Source organism: Ochlerotatus camptorhynchus, unplaced genomic scaffold, assembly GCF_037179485.1.
Source record: "Ochlerotatus camptorhynchus isolate MF236.1 unplaced genomic scaffold, CSIRO-AGI_Acam_v1.1 ptg000369l, whole genome shotgun sequence".
NCBI lineage: Eukaryota > Metazoa > Arthropoda > Insecta > Diptera > Culicidae > Ochlerotatus > Ochlerotatus camptorhynchus.
The window spans coordinates 234,689-260,419 of NW_027040857.1; the positions used below are offsets into that span (position 1 = coordinate 234,689).

At 39.7% G+C, this 25,731-nt stretch overlaps 1 protein-coding gene across 2 annotated transcripts in view; it reads left to right on the plus strand.

Moving 5' to 3' along the window:
* The first annotated feature begins 1,101 nt into the window (after nucleotides 1-1,101).
* LOC135709973 (netrin-B-like) overlaps nucleotides 1,102-25,731 on the plus strand; it is a 186,252-nt gene continuing 161,622 nt past the window's right edge. For both annotated transcript variants that reach the window (XM_065232426.1, XM_065232427.1), the window contains exon 1: nucleotides 1,102-3,077. In XM_065232426.1, coding sequence (XP_065088498.1) covers nucleotides 1,931-3,077 — 1,147 coding nt within the window. In that variant the 5' untranslated portion in view covers nucleotides 1,102-1,930. The remainder of the gene's footprint in view (nucleotides 3,078-25,731) is intronic.

Here is a 25,731-nt window from a genome sequence, read left to right on the forward strand (position 1 = left end):
TCAACGAAGGATCGGATGGAATTTTGAAATAAGTGTAGAATCAGTAAAATATTATTAAGCCAAAATCTGTAAAATTTATACGAGCTATGATTACACTGGAAACTAAAATTTGAAATTATAAACCCTGAAGCTAGAAAACGGTTGAACCTTGGAATACTTTTGGATTCGTACACAGTATGGGGGGGGGGGGGGTGTAGTCTCTAAGGCAGAATGAAAATCACAAGTCTACATTACTCTTTAATGTAGATAAATAATATCCAGTATGAAGTAATAAAACTTGCTGGCTTTCTTCAATATCACTTATAGGTAAATTAGAAACAACTTAATGACGCACAGAACCAGATTAAAAACCTAAAGTAAACTGATTCCAAAACAGCTCAAATTAAATGTATTAAGCATGCGACTTCTGTGCTTTGATCATAACTATGCCGCGAATAGTGTTTGCTCGTTCACTCAACTTGTACCTTTCAGTCAACTTCTTTGCAACTTGTGAGACGCGAGCAAGTGTTTTTCACTTACCGGCACAGCATCTCACTGCTCACAGCGCTCAACAACTGATCGCTCTCAAACTATGCTAAAATTCTCCTAAACACACAGGCTTCGTCTCTCACTCCGGTGGGACTCATTCTCACACAAATACTCTCCCTCTCTTCATCGTTCGCTTCGTTGGATTCTCAAAGTTGAAACGAACCGCCACAAAGGGTGCGGGAATATGAAAACAAAAACATCCAGCCTTTTAACGGCACATAAAAGAGCAGATTGGTTGCCTCGTTTCACCCGTCCTTTATGCCGACCCACCCACCCACCGTACCGATAAACGACGCTCGTATCGACGCGATTGTGATGTTTCTATGCTCTCCTGGCGGATTCTCTCATTGCAGACAGACGTCGAGAGCCACTATGTATACCGCTCTCCCTTCATGATAAAGAAGCTGCGGGAAAATTCTGACCAACTCCATTCGGCATCCTCCTGCACCACTCGCCCCCGCGCAATTTCCCAACCTTTTTGCAACTCCACACGCAAATTTCCCTTTTTCGAACCTGTAGAGCTCATCTCTCTGGGTTTTCCATTCGCTGCTGGCAGATGGTTTTCTGCTTTGTGCGCGTTTTGGTCCCGAATCTGATGGTACAGTACAAGAACATACTGGTATTCAGTCAGCATCCATCCAGCTAGCAGTCGTCGTCGTTGGACTTCGTCCTCGCGTTGCCATACGCTTTAACAGGTTGCCCAGAGGCGATTCGCGTGATTCAGTCCTTATAGCGGTTCCTCAGCGGTCCTTCGATTTCTTCGGCGTGGGTTGACCGGCTTTCGCTCTTCCTCGCTCTCTCGCGTCGTCAGTTTCGCTTTATCGTCTCGTGTGTTTTGTAGACTAAGTGTCGTCACCCGTCGCGCCTCGTTTCCCACACGTCCACAAACCAATTCTTCAGACGTTTGTTTTGATCGCTCGTTTCGGTGCTCGGGGCCGCATGCTTTCCGAGTGACATTGCAGTGCTAAAGACAACTTATAGTAGTGGAGAAAAAGTGCACCATGGCATCGTGAAGAAGACACCTCCAATCAATGAGTAATGTGAAACATGTGTTAATGGTGTGAATTTTAGAATGTGATAATAGGATGATTGAAAGTCACCATTTGGCTGCTGAAGAGGCCGAACGGAAGATCAACAACGAAATACGTGAAACCGGTGATAAATTGGTAGTGCGTGTATTTTGCCCGTGAAGTGGGGATCGTGTTACATTGGTATTCTCCCACTATAATGGGATAGAAAGAGGCCGCCCACGCGCGGAAAGTGTATTAATTAAAATTTCGTGTTCGGTTGGGAACAACGCTTGACCAGCGTTAATGCATGCCACAATAGTAATTAATTAAAATTTCATGAGGAAAACAGATTTTTGAAACCGCAGTGGTGGATAGAGGTAATTTGTGGGACAATGAAGTGGTTCATGATGGTCTGTGTTGTTTGGTGGGCCACCTTCCTGTTGGTGGCACTCGCTGTGGCCTCGCCGGAAGGATATTTGGAAATGTTTCCAGTTCAGTCGCAGTTCGATCCATGCTACGATGAGGATAGACCGAGACGATGTGTTCCGGACTTTGTGAATGCTGCATTTGGTATGCCAATAGTTGCTTCTTCTACGTGTGGATTGCGAGGCCTTGAGGAAGTTTGCGATAGCCAAGAGCTCCGTGGTCCGTGCCATGAATGCGATGACTCCATTCCTCGAAAGCGATATCCAGCTTCCGCATTGACGGACGTGAACAATTCTAATAACGTTACCTGTTGGCGCTCAGAAGCAATACCAACTCCCACGGGTTTGAATGAACCTCCTGATAATGTAACACTAACTCTAACACTCGGCAAAAAATATGAACTGACCTATGTAAGCCTAACGTTCTGTCCTGGAGCTGTTAAACCAGACTCTATTGCAATCTACAAAAGCGCAGACTTCGGTAAAACCTGGCAACCGTTCCAGTTCTACAGCTCTCAGTGCCGAAAAGTATATGGTAGACCAAATCGTGCCACCATTACCAAAGCTAACGAACAGGAAGCACGCTGTACCGATGCACACCGGCATATGGGTGAATCAACTGGAATTCAAGGTTCTAGAATTGCCTTCAGTACTTTGGAGGGACGTCCTTCTGCATCGGATTTTGACTCCTCACCGGTCCTTCAAGACTGGGTCACAGCAACCGACATCCGTGTGGTTTTTCATCGTTTGCAAATGCCCCAGGAGTCTTTGGAAGATCTTCTTTTAATTGGATCACCACAAGTTCCACCATCTTTCCGACAGAAGAAGTCATCCTTTGGGTTCAACGGAATCGATAACTACGAAGTGACCGATCAATCAATCACTGCACCAACTGTTCCGACTTTGACACATCACTATGCTGTATCGGACTTTGCCGTTGGTGGCAGATGCAAGTGCAACGGTCACGCTTCCAGGTGCGTTCTCGGACGTGATGATGATTTGACGTGTGAGTGTAAGCACAATACCGCCGGAAGGGATTGTGAACGCTGCAAGCCGTTTCATTTTGATCGACCATGGGGACGAGCCAATGCCCGGGAATCTAATGAATGTAAAGGTAAGATACGAATATGGATTATCAAATTTACTTTTATTCATCGGAAACACTCAATTTAATACAACTTGGAAATGGTTGCCAACTTAACTGCAATCATTGATTATGTAAATACTGTTGTTGTGAAACAAGACATAACTTTTCGATTGCGAAACTCTCCATAAAGCTACCAAATCAACATCTGGCATCGGTATCGACGATTTAGCTGCATAAACAAACTAAGTTTGAAGCAAAAACATCACCTCTGCCATGTTGTACACAGCAGATAAATTAATGACGATATGATTGTTCACATACTGCTAAAATCTTTTGTTACCTATATGTGGAACAAAAATGATAACATATCACAAATCCCAAAAAAAAAAATCCGACTGTGCCGTATGCCTACTATCGATTGTATCCTTCATCCCTTTTGTTAAATTCAAACACATGCAGTGGCGTCGACTTAGTCTGAGTACTGAGGGGTCTTAATCAGTTCTTTAAATTTGAGTATGAAATAGAAAGGACTCTCTTTCTGTGTTCGAAATTAGTAGCTTGAGCTTGAGCTTGAGCTTGATTGACCGCCCACGGTTGCTACTCTGTTATTGCCAGATCAGCTGTAATTACACAGAGAACCAATAGACGATGCTTGGGACTAGCAATCATCCTCAATGTGTAAAAACTGGTGATCTTAAATTAGGCAATACCAGCGCCGGCCGCGCCCGAACACAGGTCAAGAAAGGAATGGGAAGGATTGTGTTGACATGACACTCGCTTTGATGGAAGCCGAGAACACCTCTGCACTTCCACGAGGAATCACTGGGATGTTGGATAAGAGGGTTGGGTTTGCAGCAGGGTTCGTTTTGGTAAACGATAAGCTGAATTAATGTCCTAACGATCATATAACGCGAAGGAGCTTGGGACTAAACCCACGGTCTTCTGCTCAGTAAGCAAAAACGTTTGCCACTAGGCAGACGAGCACCTTTTTAATCACCGAGTTGCTGTTATTACCATGTAGTCATATTAACAAATAAAACGATTGACGAATCTTGATTGTGGATGGGGCTGAGATTAGACTCATGATGTTCTGCTCAGTAAGCAAAAACGGTTGCTCTAAGGCCACCGAGCCCCTCATATCACATAATACCGTTGCTCTAATTTTTGTATCCATTCAAACCCGGAACCAACGACAACAACGAGTTTCGCAAAATACACGATACACAAGCGATTTTACTATAAATCTCTTTGATATGTAAGGACCTGGGACCGCGTTTTTCTGCTCAGTAAGCAGGCCACTGTAACCGACGAAAACTAAAAACTACGAAAAAGTACTTAGGCCTTCATTAAGTTCCACTTTCACGCGACGTACAATGTTTCAATTTGCTCTTTACGTATTGTTCAGGCTAGGCCCTTTTCAAAATTTACGCGAGAAATACGCACAATCGTCACCTACCTCGCAAAACTGGTTCCAAACGACAACAAAGGCATAAGCAACGATGGATTGTTGAACTTTGCTGGCTCCGGTGGTGTAGTGCACAGCAAAAAAAAATGTAATATCGATCAACGTAATTCAAGCTGATGTATGGAATAATGATGTAATTGTTATTTTGTAATTTATCAGCACACACCCTGGTCGACCACTGTAAACCAATCTGCCGTTCAGCGTTTTCGGTTTTTGTTTCTGGATCTTTAGTTGCCTCTGTGATATACTTACTTGCGGCATACTATTTTGGGAGTGTATATGAGCGTGTACCATGTACGGTAGCTCATCTCTCATCGTGATGGTGGGACATAGTAGACAAATTAGAGAGAAAACAAGGAGGTATTAGTATTAGTTATATGTAAACAAACAAAACAAAAGTTAGATAATGTGGCACTGTAACTACTACTATTTTAGAGGTATGATTCGTCATGTTTAACGCAATGTTTCAATTGAGGCAAACTATCTATCTTACAATTACAAAAGCAAACCTAAACTTACAATTATATGCAAATGCAAAATGAAACTTGACAAATCATCGTCAATTCCCTTATTCCAGGGCAGGGCCTGACGATTTGAATCTAATTTTGATCAGTGAACGGGCACCATATGGTACATTTTCTCACCATGAACCTATCATTTCCAGCCTATCTGAACTATTTAATAAATGGAAGCCATAACATGTTATACGCTCCCCCTAAGCGGGCCCTCCGCATCCTGTCTCTGTCTTATCTTAAATACAAAATGCCAATGGTATGAATGTATCTATATATAACTTGGAAATGACGTACAATCAAATAAACCCGTAACCCACTCACTTGGTCAGGATTCAGAATCGTCCAGTGGACAGTGCACTCTACACTCCAAGTTCCCTTTTTTTCAAATTTACCGCAAATTTGATATTTTACCCATTGAGTGTTGATTAGTCACAATGAAACATTGTGACAGAAGTTGAGGTTACTAGTGTATTAAATAATCTAGGTCCTATTTAGGAAACCAAATCTGGCCAACGCCCACCCTAAACCTAAACCTGTTCTAATCCACCTGAAATGACTAACGAATGGAAGACTTTGACTACCCAGCCATGCAATAGTCTCATTCCGTGCCTTATGGCAACTTGATGATTCTATTGCGCTCATCTTCTGGCACCACCCAGGGGAGACTTGGTCCTGTACCCAATGCTTAACTTATCTCCATTCCACTCAACTACTCGCAATTTCGTGTGATATAGTGGGCGGAATATTATTATATAAGACAATTCAATGCAGACGTCTTTCCAAATTTGGCAGATCGACAGGTAATCGGTGAGTTACCACGATAGTTGCTATTCAACAACTCGACAACGTCCCATCGTCAACGCCTGCTATGAGAATTTCCCATAGCAGACGCCAACGAAATGACGTCATCAAGCTATCGATCAACTACCCTGGTTATCGCCTGGTACCTTATAGCACGATGCTAGGAGGCGAACCGGAAGAATCGATGAGCTACCTCCCCCGACTCTTTCTGTGTTCGAAATTAGTATGAGAGAAACAAAAAACATGTGTTATTATTAATCGGTGCCGTAACGAGGAGCGGCTAAAAATGGGCGACGTTAAATATTTATACTTAGCCACTTATATTGATCTACAGAAAAAAATGGTGTATCAGCACACAACAGATATAGATATTTTTTTATTATAGTCACTTCAATTTAAAACAATAGGTCCTTCGTGTGAGGTATGGATGTCTCCAATTTTATTGATATAATTTAAGACAACGTATTGATGACGGGCCCGGCGTAATGGCTAGCATCCATGCCTCTCACGCTAGTATAGATAACAAGCTTTTACGGTGAAGGACTAGAAAGATGTCAACACAAAGTTCACTTTTCCCATAGTAATTCCCGCATAAAACTCAGTATCAGTATGAGTTCGCATCCAAATGAGCTCAAATTTTGGGAGAATTATCAGGACCTGATTCGAAATAGACTGAGCTTGATGGATCAAAAACGATATTTTCAACCACTCATGGCCGTAACACGTGTTAAAGATAATGTTGGCGTATTCAAGGCCGTATAAAGGGATTTCAGGGGTAGAAAGGTATGGGAGCAGTTCGACGCCAAATGACGAATCCGAAAAACTCGACCTACTCCAATTTGCTTGAAAGTTAACATAATTGTTTGTGCTGGGCAATGATTCGTATTTTAGCAATAAAATTGCCCATTTTGGATTTTGTAAAATTTTTAAATCGGTGTCATCGAAATTTATCAAAAAATTTTAGCACGTAAACGGCACTTTTGACCGAAGCCTGGTAATAGTCAAAGTTGTTCATAAAAATAATGTTTTTTTTTTCAGGGGAACATACACAAAACTTTTTTTTTTGTAATTTTAAGTAAAAATTTAAAAAAAATAATGAAACCTTAATATCTTAAAATTTCCTTGCCGATATTTATTTTTTTTATTAAAAAAAATCTCATGGAAAATACAAACTTTTAGAGTGTTTGAAATTATGGACACTTAAAATTTCAGAGTTGATTGAAAATGCTATTTAACATGAAGCTTTAGTGCGTTAATTGATTAGCTAGAGAATGACCTTAGGAACGGATTAAAAAAAAAATTATTTCCTGTGCAAAAAATACATATAAAGGCGAACAAACAAAATGTTCACATATTTGACCCAAAGTCCTTGTTCTACAATTTTTGACAGTTTCCAAGTGTCCATGCTTTTGGACTTTCCAAAATTTTGCATTTCTGATAAGCTTTTTATCGAAATTTTGGTTTTGAACTATTTTTACTTAATTTTAATAAATAGAAAACAATTTTGATTTTGTTCAGACACATTTTATTTTTGCTACAACTTTGTCTCAGACGTCATTTCGATGCGAAATGCCGCATCCGTGATACAATTTCAAAGCACGCCATTTTGAAAATTTTACAAGAATTCTCAGCAGTTACAATCTTTAGGAGACATCAACGAGGACGAGATTAGGGTATCTTTCGATGTCACAGCGGTTCCGAGGTAACTTCTACAAGCAGACGAAAGGAGCCCCTTTGAGAAATCCCCTATACCCCTTCCTGTGTGAACTTTTCATGGCTGACTTGGAGACAATTCTGAATGAGAAAGGACTATTATTAAACCGTTGGTGAAGGTTTGTCGACGATGTCTTCAGCGTAGTTAAACGGAAAACCCCTAAACAAAGTTTAGATGAGACGGAAAACTCGCATTTCTCAACTTTCTTGTCATCAGGGAATCGTAATCATCTTCTTCTTTTGAATACGAAGTTTACAGGAAACCAACAAGTACCAAAATAGTTATCCCCTATACATCCTATACTAATAACCATTCAGTTAATCAAAAATGGCCACCTTCCATTACATGATTCTTAGGATGCAGACTCTTCTTCCGCTCAGCGAAACAAGAAAGTTTAAGGAATTGTAGTACATATTTGAAACAGCGAGACTCAACGGATACAAGGAGGCCACAATCCAGGCAATCATCGATAAAAAAAAACAGCTAAAAATCTACAAAGGAGATTATTTACAAATCTCACCGCCGCATCCGAACCATTGAAACAAGTGTCCGTTCCATTTGATCAAGATATTACTAGTAAGCTAAGACCACGGTTAAAAAAATTGATTTAGATTTAGATTTTACTAGTAGACATAACCAGTAAAAATCATTGTAAGGATGTACTAAAGATGCAGTTAATGTTTTAGAACTTTCGCAACTAAATTTAAAGAACATATAGCGAAGGTTGATAAGGCCAAAAACCAAAGTTTGCAGAACACATCTTCACCGAGAACCACCAACTGATTTGCAAAAAATAGAGGAGGAAATTCCCGGTTGAACCGATCAAGATATTCCAACTGACGACCGTTTCGTACGGTACAGCGTCGGCTCCTTTTCTCACGACTCGTTGCTTGATTAGCAGAAGATGGAGAATCAACTCACCCGATCGCTGTGAATATCCTGCGGAAAGATTTCTACGCTGACGATATGATCACTGGGGTTGATGATCCTGAGGAAGGTAGAAGGGAAGGGAAGGTATTCACTATGTGCAAGTGGAATTCGAATAGCGAGCTTCCATCACATCTAGGAGATGAACGGGCGGTATTTGACATGGATTCTCCTGCAACATCCACATCCGTCAAAATGTTGGGTCTTTTCTGGAGCCCGACAACTGATATCTTCTGCTTCACCGTTCTCAAATGAAATCCTACCCTAGTCATTATGAAGAGAACCGTCGTCTCCGATGCGTCGAAATTATTCCATTCTTTGGGACTGTTAAGACCGGTCGTAGTTGAAGCCAACATCTTCATCCAAACTTTATGTTAACTGCAAGGGAGTTTGGGCGAGCCGCTCGCTAAAAACCTTCAAACCTTTTGGCTGGAGTATCTCAGGAATCTCAGTGGCCTAGAATTCATTACCATTCCCCGATGGGTTGGGTACAGCAAGAAATGCACATCTATAGAATGGTTTGGGTTCTGTGACGCCTCTGATAGCGCTTACGGCGCTGGCTTGAATCTTCGATGCACGTACGCTGATCGATCGGTTCGAGTCCAGCTATTGATATCAAAGTCACGAGTAGCGCCGCTGCAGAATTCGAAGAAGAAGAAACGCAATCAGTCTACGCCCCGTCGAAAACTCCCGTCCACTCTGTTACTCAGCCATATATACGAAAACTCAACTGCCAGTTCCCTCGTATTTATGGACGGATTCAAACATCGTGAAATTTTGGATTTCTTCTACTTCACCGCGATGGCAGACTTTTGTTGCAAATAAGGTGTCCGAGATCCTGCATATTACCGAAGGAGGAGTGTGGAACCACGTTACAGGAATAGAAAACCCAGCCGACGTTCGCTCAAGAGGTGTATCAGCCACACATGCCAGAACAGTTGGTTCATAGGTCCCATCTGACTACACCAAGGTAGAACCTACTGGCCTGAGAATGCTGAAGTAGCTATTGATCAGTTTGATCCTTCTCGTTCCACTCGTCGCTCTTCAGCCTAGTTCGTCTGGTGATCTGGATTCGCCGATTTCACCACAATGCTCAGAGAGCTAATCGAACTTCCAGGAAATTAGGTTACATCGGAACGGAGGAGTATGAAGATGCACTCAAGCACTTGGTTCCACTTTCGCAAAAGGAATGCTTCCCGCAGGAGTTTATTCTGAGAGGTGCAGGTTCAACGTCCTTCCGAAGCTGAGTATTCCACTCCCGAGTGAAGAGGTCGAATTAGCCAGTGGAATATACTCGAGGATATGGTGTTGGCAGACCTCAACTTCTACCAGACATTGGATATCGACATGATAATCGGCGCAGAACATTACATGAATCTGCTACGCGAGGGAAGGTAGATTGTACGTTTCATATATTGTATTTCTCGTAATAAACTATTTAATAGTAAATTAGAAGAAATGAATGATAAATTACACATTATTTTGTGGACAAATAGGCTTGAAAAGCTCTCAATGATCAATTTGGAAAGCATTCAAAAATCACGAAGAAATGGACTGATACAAGTTCCAGTAGAAACGTTACAAACCAAGAAAACGAAAATAATGACTCAAGTGCATAAGCGACCAGCTTCGTCTAAATATATTATTGACGGCGAAACCTGTCGTACCCCCCAAAAACGGCGCCTATGAGCGCACAAAAGTTGACGCTCTCGTCCACAACGATGAAAACGGCAGCCCCACACAGCAGCAACGGTTGCCCCAAGGGTGAAGGGCGAGGGGTTAAGGAAATAACAGCCCTGCTAGATTCATATTTAATTAGTCACTTTCATTCTGATTTCCTCCTACTCCACTGGACCCTTCGCACTCGCAACGGATCCCACAGACACATGAATACGAGACAGAATATGATCCACTACGATACGTAGGGCTGTTTTGTTGTTCTTGGAAAAGGGGAGACTAGGCAAATCATAGCAAATAATAAAACGACGACGATGATGATGATGATGATGATGATAATGATGGTGGTTGCAGTAAAAGATGCTGCTGCTACTGTTGTGGAAACCTTAACACCATATTTAAACTATGACCCTTCGGGTTATTAGAATTTCTTGGAGAGGAGAGAAATTGTGCTGCTTAGTGAAGCCTAACTGGCGTGACCGAAATATATTGACTGTAACTATTTTCACAACAAAGGCATTGGAACGGGTTGGAGGGTTAAATTCACGTAGACGCGTTATGCCGCTTTTATTGACTTGTTTTGATATTCAGTCTACAACAATACATACATCAATAAAGGGTAGAAAACCTTCTTACCTGGGGCCTAATTTTGCAAGTCGAAACGGGAAGCTTTTTCATACAAGCGTTCATATAAAAAATGCTTCGATCCAACCTGCACAATGACGCCCCTGGTTTGCTCAAGTCCGCTACATCAGACAAAAGCGTAAAAATTAAGCCTAGCTTTGCGAAGTTCATCTTCACACACAAATTCAAGCCACAATTGTATACTGTGTGGGTGCACAACAAATGATGTTAACTTATACGCTAGATGCCATTAACCAAATGATCATCAATTATTGTAGTTAGTATGTTTATTGCGATTGACGGCGGCAACTTGAATTTCATCGATAAAGTACTAAGCTGAGTTCTTCTGGGTATAATGATTGTAAAAATGATACATTTATATCTAGCAAATTTCAACTTTAATATACTTTGCCATAGGGTTCTTCCAAGAGTGATGATGATGATGATGATGATGGTCCCACCTCTTACCCCTACAAAGGTTTGAACTGGAAGATTTATCTTTAAAATAATTAACATGACATTTTAACCAGGTTAGCAAACTAAATCGCACTGGTAACAGTTACAGATATAAATTCCCTCTAGAGTTTAAAGTTGCTTCACAGCTATATAAATGTGGAAAAGTTTAGGCGTCAACCTCTTAGTTCGCCTTTTTGTCCACCTAAAAAATACATAAGTATTACAAGCAATCAACAGTTAATGAACAATCAACAAAGCATCATATTACACTAGCAACCCAGCAATCTGATGCCATCATAATTTTCAGCAATGTCAGGAATGCTCACGAACCGCCGGACATTCAGCCAGAGAAATTACTATTAACTCGAGGTATATTTCAAACAAGCTTCAAAATTGATTTTTTTTTTTTAATAAAATGTTAAATTCAGTCCTGTATGCATCCGTTATATGCGTGCGAAGCTCAAACCTTTGTAGCCTACTTTTTTAAATCTACTACTATTACATCAAATATCAAAAATTCATCATCACCACCGTGGCGAACAAAATAGTTTTTGCACTGCAACAACAATTATTAAAAAGTCGTTATAAGAGCTATTAATACAAAATAATCTGTTACAAACTTCATCAAGATACATATTTTGTCAATTCATAAAAAAAATCGCTGGGTAACTGTTCAAAAGACAGTTTAACGTGTGAAATGCAGTGACTCTTAAATTCTGCTAATGTTGTTGCACGTTTAATGTGTCTAGGCATCGAATCAAATGTTTAAAAAATAATGAATTCTGTGAAGCACAAGTCAAGAAATGTGGTGTTCTTATTTCATCCACGTTTCTAGTATTATATCTATGAAAATCACTTCGTCTTTCAAATCGATCACACAAATATCGAGACAGCAAACCCTTAACTCCTTTAAAAAAGAACACCATAGTCAAATATACAATTCTTTGCTTCACCGACAACCATTGTAAGGCGTCTAGCATCAAAGTTAAGGAAGTGAATCTACTACATCTCAATATCAAACGCATTTTTTTATTCTGCAAGCGCTGCTGCTGCTGCTGGACTGGAAACCCCCACTTACGGTGATTGAATGAGCACCGTTCAGTGGGACCGCATGGAATTCGATTTTTAAGTCTGTGTTAGGGAATGCGCTGTTTTTAGACATTCGGTGATAATTTTGATCACCATTGCAACAGTTGCCTAACCTATTGAAAATTAACTAAGTGTTCATTTTAGCAGATTGATAGATAAATTTCCAATCGTTTGGCTTGTTTAGAATTAAAATCTATCTGCTATTGGTCGAAACCTGGCCTCTTTTCGTAATGCTGTGCATTTTGGTTTTTTGAAATTAATCATTTTGTACGACCATTTTCCACAGAGATGGCGTTGTTCCACTGGTAGGAAGTGATAAAAATCCCCATATAAAAATTGAGAGAAGTGGGAATAATTCGCTTTCGGTGCATATTCAGGTCAAAAAAGACAACCTAAAGAAATGACTCAGGGACTTTGTCGTTCAGTTTTTTCCCGGAAATTATTTTTAAACAAGCTACAATTAAATAAAAATGATTTTTCCCCATACTGTTTCACCTGATGTACTACCAGCTCCCAGAGAGCCAAAAAATTCAAATTAGAGAGAGAAAATTTGCTCTCACGACCTCAATCATGGCAATTTTGTTGACACTCGATTTGTGATTTCCCTTTCACAGATTACAAAATAGAGTATCAGACACTACAAAACATGTCTGGTACCTCTATATATGCATTTGCATTAACATTTGAAGTCCCTCCTTTTTTACATATTCTGCGCAAAAGATACTTTATGCCCCGCCCCATACATAAAATTCGGCGGGAAATTCTGTGAGGGGTTCTGGAGGGCTATTGAAACAATCTTTTCGACGTCACTACATGGGTCATTGATTAAACGAAAGAAACGAATCGTGCGGAATGAAAGCCGAGGAAAAACTAATTGCACCAATATATTCAGGCCTACAATTCCACACCTTCTATAGACAGGTTGAGCCTTGAAAGCTAGCTGCTTGCTGAAAAGGACCGTTTTGTAGTGATGGTTGAGTAATTCTGAACTGGGTATTCAACACGGATGAGGCTGTCGAGCTGTATATCGTTTGGAGCGAGGGTGACACGCTTGGCATAGATGACCGACCCGCAGCAACTCACGAAGAGCTACTGATTCCGATCCGCTATGCTATGAGTGGTGCAGCTTCTTCTTCCTTTGATGGTTGCTTATGTGGGCTCTGCAGCTCGCTGCTTGCAGGCAGCCTTTCGTTGTTACTGGAGAACACACTGTTACTGCTTCTAATGCTGCTACTAATTTCGATGACCGAACACCACCACACAGTGGTGTGGTCGTTAGGAGCGTGTGGTTCTGAGTATGGCGATGAGTATGCAAAATATTACGCAATTCCATCCTCCCTATTCGCACGCGCCCGAGGATCGGAGGCGAATGCCACTTCGACTTGTTTCGTCTACTTACTACTCTCTGACGACTGTGCTGGAGAAGCAGCATATGCACGTAGGTAATTGGTGGATTTGTTAGTTAATTCGATGCTTTAAGACAATGTTGGACATTTACCAGTTTTTCAATAGTTTCTTGTTGAAAATCAACATTCGATGCGTAACCATATTTCTGATCAATTGGTGATAAAATTATTGAAATTGGACCAGGGCAGCTGAGTTATTAACGTTCAAAATCTTTCTTAATTTGTTACATGTTCCATTTTCGGTTTTCACAAAGTGTACCCCCATATAGAAATCAAAGACGAAGTCCTACGTAAAAAAAACTTGCGAATGTCTTCGCAAGCTTGTTTGGACTCTTAAGGTTTAATCACAATTTACGGACGAGTCTTACGATTATTGGTTTGATACTGTTAATGATTTTCTGATTACTATTACGACTAGATCTTTTTACAACAACCGCAAAGTCGGATTTTCCTGAAAAAAATCATCATCATCATCATATCACTATTCTGTATTTTACGTTTTTTTTGCGTCTGGTATTTTGGTCTGATTCCGACTGAACCATCCTACACACACTGTGCTGATCATTCGTTATAGCTAATTGTTTTTCCGCATTACTTTTTAAAAATGAACTTGTCGTAGCGTCCAGTTTCTCACTAATTAATTTTTCAAGAAAACAATTAACATTTTGCCTAATTTCTGCCATCCCGTTTTTTAACGCGATGTCCATCTGAGCAGCAACGTTGTTTCGTATGCCAGTGATTGAGTCCGCATCATAAGACAATAGCTTCATAACTTCGAAAATCAGTTTTGCATCCGAAACCGAAACGTTCTACTCGTCACAACTTTGATCTGACATACAATTACTACACTTGAAACAAACATTTGCACTCTGTGCTATTAGTCTTGCCGCAGCCTTAGTGAGCGTCGCACAATTGTAATGGAACGTTCCATTGCACGGACCTACACATGTAGCCCACTAATAGTAATAGACTCCTTGCAGACTTTACACACATCCATTTCACCAAGCCAAATTAAACGCGAACACTATTAGCAGCAGACATATACAGAGGACAATAACACAAAATAAAGTTTTACCGCCACAGCTCACTATGCTAAATCAATAGCGCGCCGGGGGTGAAATCCAACATTAAACGAGATCAAGCTGCCAGGAAAACCGTTCTCCTACTTAGCCTGTTAAAAAAACACAGCAGGCACGCATTGGAATAATCCTTTCGCGGCACACGGCACTATTTCACACGAAATTATGTATTAATTATCACAGCACAACTCAACAAAAACACTACTTTGTTCGCCATACACATATAATTAGGTATATTTTTTCGTTCGAACCGTTTTCCTGGTTTATATTCATATTCCCATCGCTTTTTTTTTATTATTTATTTCAATTATAAGCTACTTACTTATAGCCAGTGGTGACAACTGTACATTTTTTTGCAAAACCATCTTCCAGAGCAAAACAAAACAACCAGAACACAAGCGGTACAATTCAAGCGAACGGCGGAGATAGAGAATAAGAAAAATGTCGCAGCCCATTCTTTTTCAAACAGTTTATTTTAATTAAATTTCAGCTGCAAGTTTGCGTGTGACAGTAAATTATCAACTCCAAACAGTTCAGAAATGTCACGACATTTTTTTCGCTTGCCAGTTTGTTTGGCGTATCTTTACAATGGTCATTGCAAAAAGCATCAAATGTTAAGGAAAAATGTTAAAATCCAGTACTCGTGCCACCACTGCTTATAACGGCATGATTAGACCAATTGTGCAAACACAGTAGAACTTGAAATTTTAAATTGTTGGAATTCCATTCATACAAATCATAATTTAGCTTGAATGATTGTTGATAGAAAACAGGATTATTTTAGGTATTTAATGATTTTCATGCAGAATTTTTGGTAATCATGAATTATTTCTAAAAATATGCACAATTATTGATTGTTGTAATACTTTTTTAATTATTATTCTATCGCCCTAACAAAGCAATTATTTTATTGTAATTATATTCAAAGGCTATTGACACTAGCATAATTAACTCTCTTAGACTTCTGACACCACTTCAACTTTTACGTCTTCAATTTACTAACAGCATGAATCCAATGTTTACACATTCGGGAATTGATTGCAACATAGTAAAGGAAATGCATATCGCTCTCTATAACCCTTCATCCGCTCAAAGACTGAACTCAAACTTCTTTCTCTTTCTGCTTTTAAAAAAAACGAACAATTTTCTTCCATGCTGCTGCACGGTGTCAAACTGTGCTGTTTTATCTTTTTACGGTTTGTTTGTACACCCCTCATGATATACCCATCCTGTATTAAGCGCAGCACATCACACCACAGAGCGGAGCAGGTATCGGATATCGGCAATTTACTTTTGCTACCGGATTTCTGTCGTTCCCTACGAATCTTGGAAAAGTACCGCCCGAAAAGATTGAACCCGATGTAAACGGTAGCAGATTTTATGATAGTTTGATGACTTTCGATTGTTTGCGAATTTTCTGTGATGTGATGCTACTTTTTCCATCCCGGAACCGGCGTACAAACAACCCCAAAGGACGAGGAAGTTTTGAGAAGCTATAAAAACTACATGGCACCAGATAATATATTTTGATGTCATCCGACGCCGCTTGATCCCACGCTTCTTGGGAGTAAAGCGGGAACGTTTCCAACTAATTTGTGTCCACCGACTTGATGTGTCGTTAGCAATTACAATGTCTTGCCGGGTGAATTTATTAAACGCTCGCTTGCCGTTCGAGTGAGATCCAACGGAATGAAAATGTGATCATTCGGTTCCCTGAAGTGTCGACGAACGACGTGAAAAAGTGCACAAATTTGCATATTGTGATACTTTTTTATTATTTGTTTGCTCAACGCCAAATAGTAGCAGTAGGCAGCGGTGGCAATCGTGAAGTGATCGAGGCAATAAAAGTAAGTATTGTAGCCAGAGTAGGTGCGAATCGAGTAATCCTGCGACATCTCGCAGACCTGATGGGGCGTTCATTTTGGATTAATATTGCGCTTTGCATGGAGCGGCTGGAGATCGGTGTCATTACCGGAGATAAGCGTGTTCCAAACCGACTCATTTCTGAAACGTTGGTGACATTTGTCGTAGTTTCGAATCAGGCGTTGAGATTTCTCTGATTGGAGTTCGATCTAATGCATTGCAACAGCGAATCTAGCCTCCTCGCAGGTACCAAGTGGATGCTTATCTTAATGCATTTTCATAATTGATTAATTTATTACCTGATATTTCCCACGGTTTGCTACTCTGTGACATGAAGTTAAAAGGAGCGATACCGTAATGCACCGAACACCAGAAAGTATTTCAATCCGGTTATTTAATTTTTATTAAATATTACATCCACTTGATAACAAAATAATTATGTTAGATGATCATGGACAACACTACAGCATTTTCATAAAATGTACGTAAATTTGGCTCTTATTTTCCTTGATTTGTTTTTCGTCGATCTTGTTTTCCGTGCTGAGCACCAATGCAGCCGAGGCCAGGGAGGCAGCTCCCACACCTGGACCCATAGGCGTAGCCAGAGGGGGGTAGGGGAGGGCTACTGTCCCCCCTCCTAAACTAAGCAACACAAAGGCTTTCGGTTGAATGGCGATCGGTGAAATGGCGCACACATTTTCCATAGCAATTTTTTCTATTGCGCCTCCCTAGCTCTAAAACTGGCTACGCACTTGTCTGGACTCTACCCATCGAACCGGGGACCAACGGCTTTACTTCCCTTCCGAAGGAAGGCGTGATCAGAGATGTTATGCCTCAGAACATCCCGGTGGCGCCGATTGGGATTGAATCCAGGCCTGCTGGGGTGAGAGATAATCACGCTTACCACTACACCACCGGCACCGCTGTTTGGCTCTTATTGGGCCTCAACTTCTTTAAAGGTCTGGATTAATGAACTAAGCGGCCAGATTTCGGTGCATTACGGTAACGTTTCACGATCCATTAGAGCTATTTGATTATGCCATTACAATTAGTCACAATCAGCAAGAAAAGATATTCCGCCAGAAGCAAAATGAACAGATGAGAGGAATTTTAAATCTTTATTTGATAGAAAATCACATTGAAAAAAAAAACTAGAAGAGTCCCTGGCTAGGGCACGAACGGTAGGTTGACGTAGGACCGCGATTGGTTGGTACAATTGTTTTTGCCTTTAGTTCTTTTAGTTGATTTAAATCTATAAACATAAAACTCTTAAATATTGCAAATAGCGACGAGTGTAGAAAAAGCCAATTCAATATACGAAGTGGAATAGATATCAACAGAAAATAGTTGAAATAATAGCTATTTTAAAATATATTGAAAACATGGTAATCGGGGCAAAACAGGCTAAAACTGTAGATTACAAGCTGGAACCATTTTAATTTGATCCCTGGGGCTGTCCAAAATTGCTGGATTATATTGAACTTGTGGATATTATGTACAGATGTAAAGTTATCGATTAACCCTGATATCCGTACAGATGTAAAGTTATCGATTAACCCTGATATCGATTAACCCTGATGATTAATACTGACACACAAAATGGTAACAGCCATGCACAAAAACTGGTCGATCAGAAAAAAACACAGGGGTTTTCAAAAAAGAAAAAAAAAATCATTCAAAAGGTCTTCGAGTTAAATTTAACATGCCAAATGAGTTATAGCAGGAGATGGTTTTCTGATGAAAACAAAAAAAGTTTAGAAAACAAAAAAAGTTCAACACGACTAAAAGTTTAAATAAGTATTCATAATTGCCAAAAATCTACAAAAACTCATCTGAGAATGTATCGTGAAAAATTGACAAATTTGATTAAGTTTCTTAAGCGGGATCAGTAGATAAAGATTTTTTTTCATGAATGCGTGTTATGATAAGAGAAGTAAGTGATGAATTGTTTACATCTGAATAAGGATATTTTTTTTTTTCAGTATGGTTTACTGATGATTAGATGCTAGTCCCCACCATCTCACGAAAATTTAAAACCATTTTCTTTTTCCAATAATTTGCAAACTATTGAGAAAATTTGCATTCCCTTCTCTCTTATGCACTGCGTCAGCTGAAAATTCTTGTTCCAGCCTTCTTTTCCAGATTGAAGTGAACATGGTAACCATCTGCTGTTGTATGCGGTGACTATCTTTCGGAAACTACGCATAATCTGTTTGCCATTAATTATTCATAGAGGACAGTACCGCGCAAAATGACTTTTGACTATTGAAAAAATGTCTGGGAAATCGAATATCCACTCCAATCGTATGTAATATTTAGTTCTAGTCTGAGGTCTGCACAAACTGAAATCATCACCACCCGATTCTCCACATTTGTTTTACATAAGATAAACTATTTTGCAGGGCTCTGTGCACGTGGCCTTTAATAACGGTACGTTTTGGGTTCATTTTTTCCCACTGTGCACAGGCCCGAATGGGACGTAACAACCTCCAAATGAATGATGTTGTGGTCCCAGAGAACGATATTGAATATTTTTGGAATCGGTCTTCTGGTTCCGGATATATAACCGGGAGATGATCCGGTGAAAACGGGTCGTGAGTCTAGAAACGGTCTGAATCGTGTAATCATGGTAATCATTTTGAGTGTGTAGGATGAAATAAACCACATCCGGATATGTTCCGTGTACCTCAAGAGAAGTGGCCAGTTTCTGATATGGACCAAAACAAAACCCATCATTCAGCAATTCCATGAAAAAATACTACCGAAAAATTAAATTTGCTCCGAATTCGCTCAAAACTTGTTACTTATCAAAAAAAATTTAGACCAGTATTTTTTTTTTTTTGCTCTTAGAGTGCATCTTCCTGAGTTAGGGTGGTCCATCAAATCGATGTTTTTGCCTATATACCCAACTTCAAAAATTCATAATTCATAATCCAACCCAGAAACTGGTCATTGTCCCGGGGAAACCCAGAACATGTCCGGACAAGACCAATGTGATTACATGTTCTGGGTGCCCTCGGGGAAATGACCATTTTTTTAATTGGAATAAAACCCTCGATGCAACGCATAAAATCAGACAAAAACGTGGAAACGAGATCATGGTGGACATGTCAAGTGCCCAGAATCATATTGACCCCATCCGGACGTGGGTCTCTATCTTGCAAATACAACCTGTTAAGTGAAAATGAATTTTCTCTGTAACATTCAAACAAATGTTCAGCCCGCTCAGCAATTTTCGGGTGGCAAATGCCACCTTCGGCACCTGCTGATTATGGTGCTGATTAGCCTACCCATTTTCATTCAGGTTTTCGCTTCTCTACAATCCTGAATTTGAAATCTGCCTCCATTTCACTTTCCTTCATTTGTAGCATAATTTATGCATGACTTTTAATTCATTATAAATGAGTAGGTACACAATTCGCCACCGACCAGAGCATACCGTCCCTTTGTCTAAGCTTCTCCTAAATCGGCTAAAAAGCAGAAATCCCTTCCTGCCATGCTTTATTCCCGTGTACCCTTCATATTTCTACTATACATACCTTTCAGAACAAGTCGAAAAAAAAATGAAAAATCACGAAAGCACGCTTCACAGTCGGTTGAACAGACCGCGCGAGGCATTCGGATTTTCGCAAAGCAAGCCGACGAATCCCCCTCCCCACGGCCACCCCCATCCAGGAATCTTCCGTATGTTTTTGATGCCAGAAAAATACATCTATGCTGCTAGCGAAAAATACCGTTCCCGTCACCACCATTGCCACCAACAGCAGCAACAGCAAGAATGGCGCATCGCGTGGTCCCAACCAAACATTATGCAAAACCAGAATATACGAATCAGTGCGCCGGCACTCTCTGGCAGAAGAACAATAACATTATGAAAATTGAAGATAAACAGGATCAAAGATTATGTAAATAGCACCACACAGCCGCACCGACATGATCCCGGACGGGGCTGCATCTATGGGGAGGGACGAAGTTTTTAGCAGCTAGGGGGTATTCATAAACCACGTAGACACCTTATGGAAATCAGGAGGGGGAAAGAGTGTAGCAAGCGTCTGTGGACGATACAAATGTCCATAAATGGGTATGGAAGATTGTGTAAGCAGTGCGAGGAGGGTCTAAATCTTAAAAAAAAACTGGTTGCTTTGCTTATGAACGGCCCCTAGTCCAGAAACAACCGATGCTGTTGCTGGTTGATAGGATTGTTTTGAACTGGCAGGGAATTGCTTGGTACCTTAAGGGTGGTTCTAGGAGTTGATACAGTGAAATCTTACCACAAATAATGTCTCAATTGCTCCATAATATTTGAATCAGAAGAACTTCAGCTTACGGTTTTGATTGCATGTTCCGTGAAACAATTATTAAAAGAAGTAAAACATCGTGCACTAGTTTGATGATGGATCTGCTTATTAAACTCTCGGTCCATTATAATAGCCTCTACAGCCATTGAAAATTTGCTTCAACAAATCAAATAGCAATTCTTTTAACACTTGACGTTCATTAAACGCAATTTGCTTACCCAAGTACAGTGAAGAGGTTCTCTATTAGAGGTACATTCATTAATCAAGCTTATCTCGGATGTCCTTATCCTTCATCAGTTGTTCGCTAGGTTTTGCTGGAGTTGCACATTTTAGCGTCTTTTAACACGAACAAGGCGAGACACATGTTTTCTACACCTCTCCACCACTAACTCGAACTACTTCGAGCGCAAGAAATCTCATAAATAAAGCCTTAATTGAAAAGTTAATCGCATCGATAACTCCCACTTAGCACCGCGACCATTGCACTCGCCGTATCTCGAGTTCAATGGAAGTGGGAATTGTTCGGCAGGCGTACCGCCGCCGATAGTGACCCAACCAAACAGGCTTCTCGAGCCCACAATGAAGAACTTGGTTTACATTTTGATTATTATCGTCTCATCTCGACGGGGACTGGGACGCCGTCTGCATGCTGCTGCAGCGGGATAAGATATTCCCAAAGGTAAACATCACGAGCAAGGTCGTGTTTCGACCGAAGTGCAGAAGGGAAACAGCTGTCAGAAGAGGCGCCGCACAGTTTATGGTGAAAACGGTTCCTGGATCGTTGGGTAAATTAACCCTACACGAAAAGGGCCGATCGCGAGAATCTGATAAGTCGCTACTTTTACCTTCTTTACGCGTGGTCACTATGAGGGGATGATACAGAGAATATTTTATACTAGTAGGATTAATGAAGCATCTACGCATAAACTTTTCTCAATTTCGTTTTAATGCTGAATTGCCTCAAGCATCAAGTAAACATAAATAACAGGCATCGGTGTCAGGCTGCGGTTGATATAAATTAAACGATTTCCAATTACCAGTCAATGTGACTTAACATACAGTGTATCGCAAAATTGAGCGTACGCCCTCATGGAACACTTTTTGATTTGATTTGATTTGATTGATTTATCATTTTAATTTTTAACTTTATTGGAATAACCTTTATGAAGTTAGATTTAATTTAGTAAAGCGAACGATTTTAGTAAAAATAGTGGAATATGAATAATCTTGATTATGACTAAAAATTAGCAAAATTTCAAAAAGTTTAGTTCATTATTTTTCAAGATATTAAGGATTTTTTAATGAAAAGGCGTTTTTCTCAAATAGCTCTAAATTTTAATAAACGCAACCAAATAAGCCCAACACTGTACCAATAATTGATAAATTTATGACGATTCAGCAGCCATAAATTCTGAAACATACATCTTTAAATTGTGCTTTAAAGCTGTTTTTCTAAAATTTAAGGACATATGTACGCTCAATTTTGAGGTACACTGTATCTTTCCAAATAAGTTTTCAAATATTTCAAGGTGCAAATCAGTAACGTATATATTAATACAAATTCATTATTTGTTCTTCAAACATTAAAACGGGTTAAGGTTATTCCATGTAGCGCCCTTTTCACATTTCACATTCACAATTTTGCCAGTCAAAATATTAAGGTTACGGTTACTATATACACTGAAAATAAAATTTCGTTTATAAAACGAAACCGCTAGCGGCGCCGCTGGTATAGTGGTAAGCGTGATTACCTCTCACTCCAGCAAAGCCGGGTTCAATCATGGGAAGTAAAACCGTTGGTCCCCGGTTCATGAGTTGATGGGTCGATAGGTAGGACCCAGGTATGGGAGCTGCCTCACTGGCGTCGGTAGCATTGGTGCTCAGCACGGAAAACAAGATCGACGGAAAACAAATCAAGGAAAAAAAAATGAAATCGCTCGTTTGTTCTACGAATTTATTCGTTGTTTTCTGCAACGAAATTTATTTGTACATTGTATGAAGCTAGTTTCGTTAGAACTGTCACACTTGCTATCGCTTCCAGCGTTGTCAGAATGTTTCAAAGCTTATCGGTATCAAGGTTTAAAAAAATCGGTATTTATCGGTATTTACTATTTTAATTAATTTTCTCTTTTTGCTGTTTCAAATTTTAAATTTTGGGCTATGATCGGAAAATTTCGGAAGAAAACCCCGGGGAATGTTTGAATTAGCTTCTGGAGGAAGCTGAAAAAATATACAGAAAAAGAAGAAAGAAGCTCTCCTGGAGGAAGTTTGAGAAAAGTTCAAAGAAAAGTAGTAAAAACATCCGGGGAACTTCCAGGACCAAAATTGAGAAACTTCTGGATAAAGTTTAAAGAAATTTTCGAAAAAAAAATTGGATGTCACATCCACAGGAAGCTAGAAAAGATTCGGAAATCGGAAATAAATTCCAGAAGTAGTCATCTCTAGGGGGAAGCCTGAAGAAGCTCGGAAAAAAACCTTCCAATAAAAGTCTTAAAAAACCTATGGCTTATGGACAAACTTCCAGAAGAATACGAAAGAAACTTCTGGGACATGTTTAATATAACTTCCTGGTGAAGCCGGACGAAACTTCCTGGAGACGCTGGCAGAAACTTCCTAAGGTAGATTGGAAGAAACTTTTGGAGAAAGTCGGAAGCCAGAGCGCTTACGGAACAGTCGAAAAAAAAAACAAGGACATAATTCCGGAAGAAATTCCTGGGGGATGTTCTAATGATCCAGAAAATTTTCATAGAACATTCCTGAAGACCCCGCAATGCCCCTGAAGTTTTCGAAATATTCCAGAAATGCACTTAGGAATATTCAATAATTCCTCGGAATTCCTTAAAAGTTTTTGTAATTTTCTTAAAGTTAATGGGGCTGTTTTGGAGTTCTCTGATCATCCTCGAAGTACTTCCCTGATTATAATGAGATAACCGGAATATCTTTAATCATCTTTGAAGGTCCCTGGACTTTCTTGAATTACGAAATACGATATTTGTTTAGTGCTCCCATAATTTTCTTGAATTCATTGCCATCAGCGTTGAAGTACTCTGATATTCCCATGTCTTTAATTTAAACGTACTTAAAAGTCTGCTCGTTTCTGAAGTTTCAGAACTTCTTAAAAGTTCCTGCAGCTAGTGTGGATCCGCAATTAAAATCTGGAAGCATGTGTATTTTTTTTCTCTGATATAAAACCACCGTGACCAGTAATTTGATTTATTGTGGTAGCTTGCATGTATTGGTCAAACCGACAATATTTCAAGAAAAAAAAGTATCCCATGCCCAGCACACAATCAGCATTTTAGGAGACAAGAAGTGCAGTTGTTGGTTTGATTGTACGAAGTAGAATTTGTATATTACACGAAGGAGGCGTAATATTAGAATTACGCCAGATGACAGGAAAAACAAATTTTTCGTACCATTTATGAAAGATGTGTTTTATGTACGATATTAATTTTTATGAAACGGCTTTCAGAGAAATAACGAAAATACATTTTCAGTGTACTTGTTGTTTGCTGCGGAGAAGCTACATGTCTGAAATATACAGATATATAAACCTCGCAAATCTAGGGATTTGTGCTCTTGCGAAGTGTTATAAAGACGAGGCTCGGTAACTTAGTGTTACCATTTATACTTATTGAACAAAAGGCCCGGGAGTTCACACCAGGGCCATCCACTTCCTTGCAATTTGTCACTATGCCTTAGTCTATCTTCACTAGATTAAAATTTAAAAAAAATAGTCTGCTGCTTTGACTGATTGATCTGATTTTCGTATCACTTACCACAGTGAATCTTGATCAAAAAATAACCCAACCCATTAACACAAACCCAACTATCCTTCTCGTGGCAAGTGTGGAAGATGCAAATATAAACTCCGTCTCTACTAACAACGATTGTCGAACTAATAATCCTTCCCATCCCCAAATACCTCGGTATCTATAAATAGAATGAATCAGTGAACTTGTTTTTTGAAGATGGAAATCTTATCCCAGCTCCAGCTATGTGGTTCTCTCTGTAATTGTACTGGTTCTGATCAGAAACAGAGTAAGCAACTACAACGTGCACGGTCATTTAAAAAAAAACGAGGTGTTATAAGGAAAAGGTCTCAACAAATATTATTATATTCAAATTCAGGTAGATTGGACCGTAGGACTGAGCCAAGAAATCTACAAAATTTCTTCCGGGCAATCTGTTCTATTGTATTATGGTGCTTAGTTAATAAAAAAAAAAAACAGAAATTGTCAATTTTATTGGCCCCCCTCCAGTTTGCTTCATAACTCCAAAATATGAGCCTTTGCAAAAAAACGATAGTTTAAATTTCTCAATTACTTTTAGGGAAAAATACATCTAGTAGTCCAAACGCTGTAAAAATGTAATATGTGACTGTAAAGTTTATTGTTTATTGTTATGAATCAAACTGGAGGGTAAATACGTTTACGGATAAATACGAGTAATCTAATCTAAACTAATCTGATGTAATCTAATCTACATACGGAGCCAGTACGAGAAAGCATCCTGGAAAATGATTAGGTTAGATGAGGTCTAATAATTTTTCTTGTCTAATTAATGTTTACAGCATATCTGAGATATGATATAAACATCAATACGGCCAGCCCTACTGCGTTGTATTTGCCGCAAAGATGATTCTTGGAAATGAATGGAAACATTTCTTGAATCTACAGGGGTGGAAGGATGCGTGGACATACCGTACCAAACGCTCCGAGTTACTATGTGTAGTTGTGTGTAATGTGTAAATATTTGTACAATATT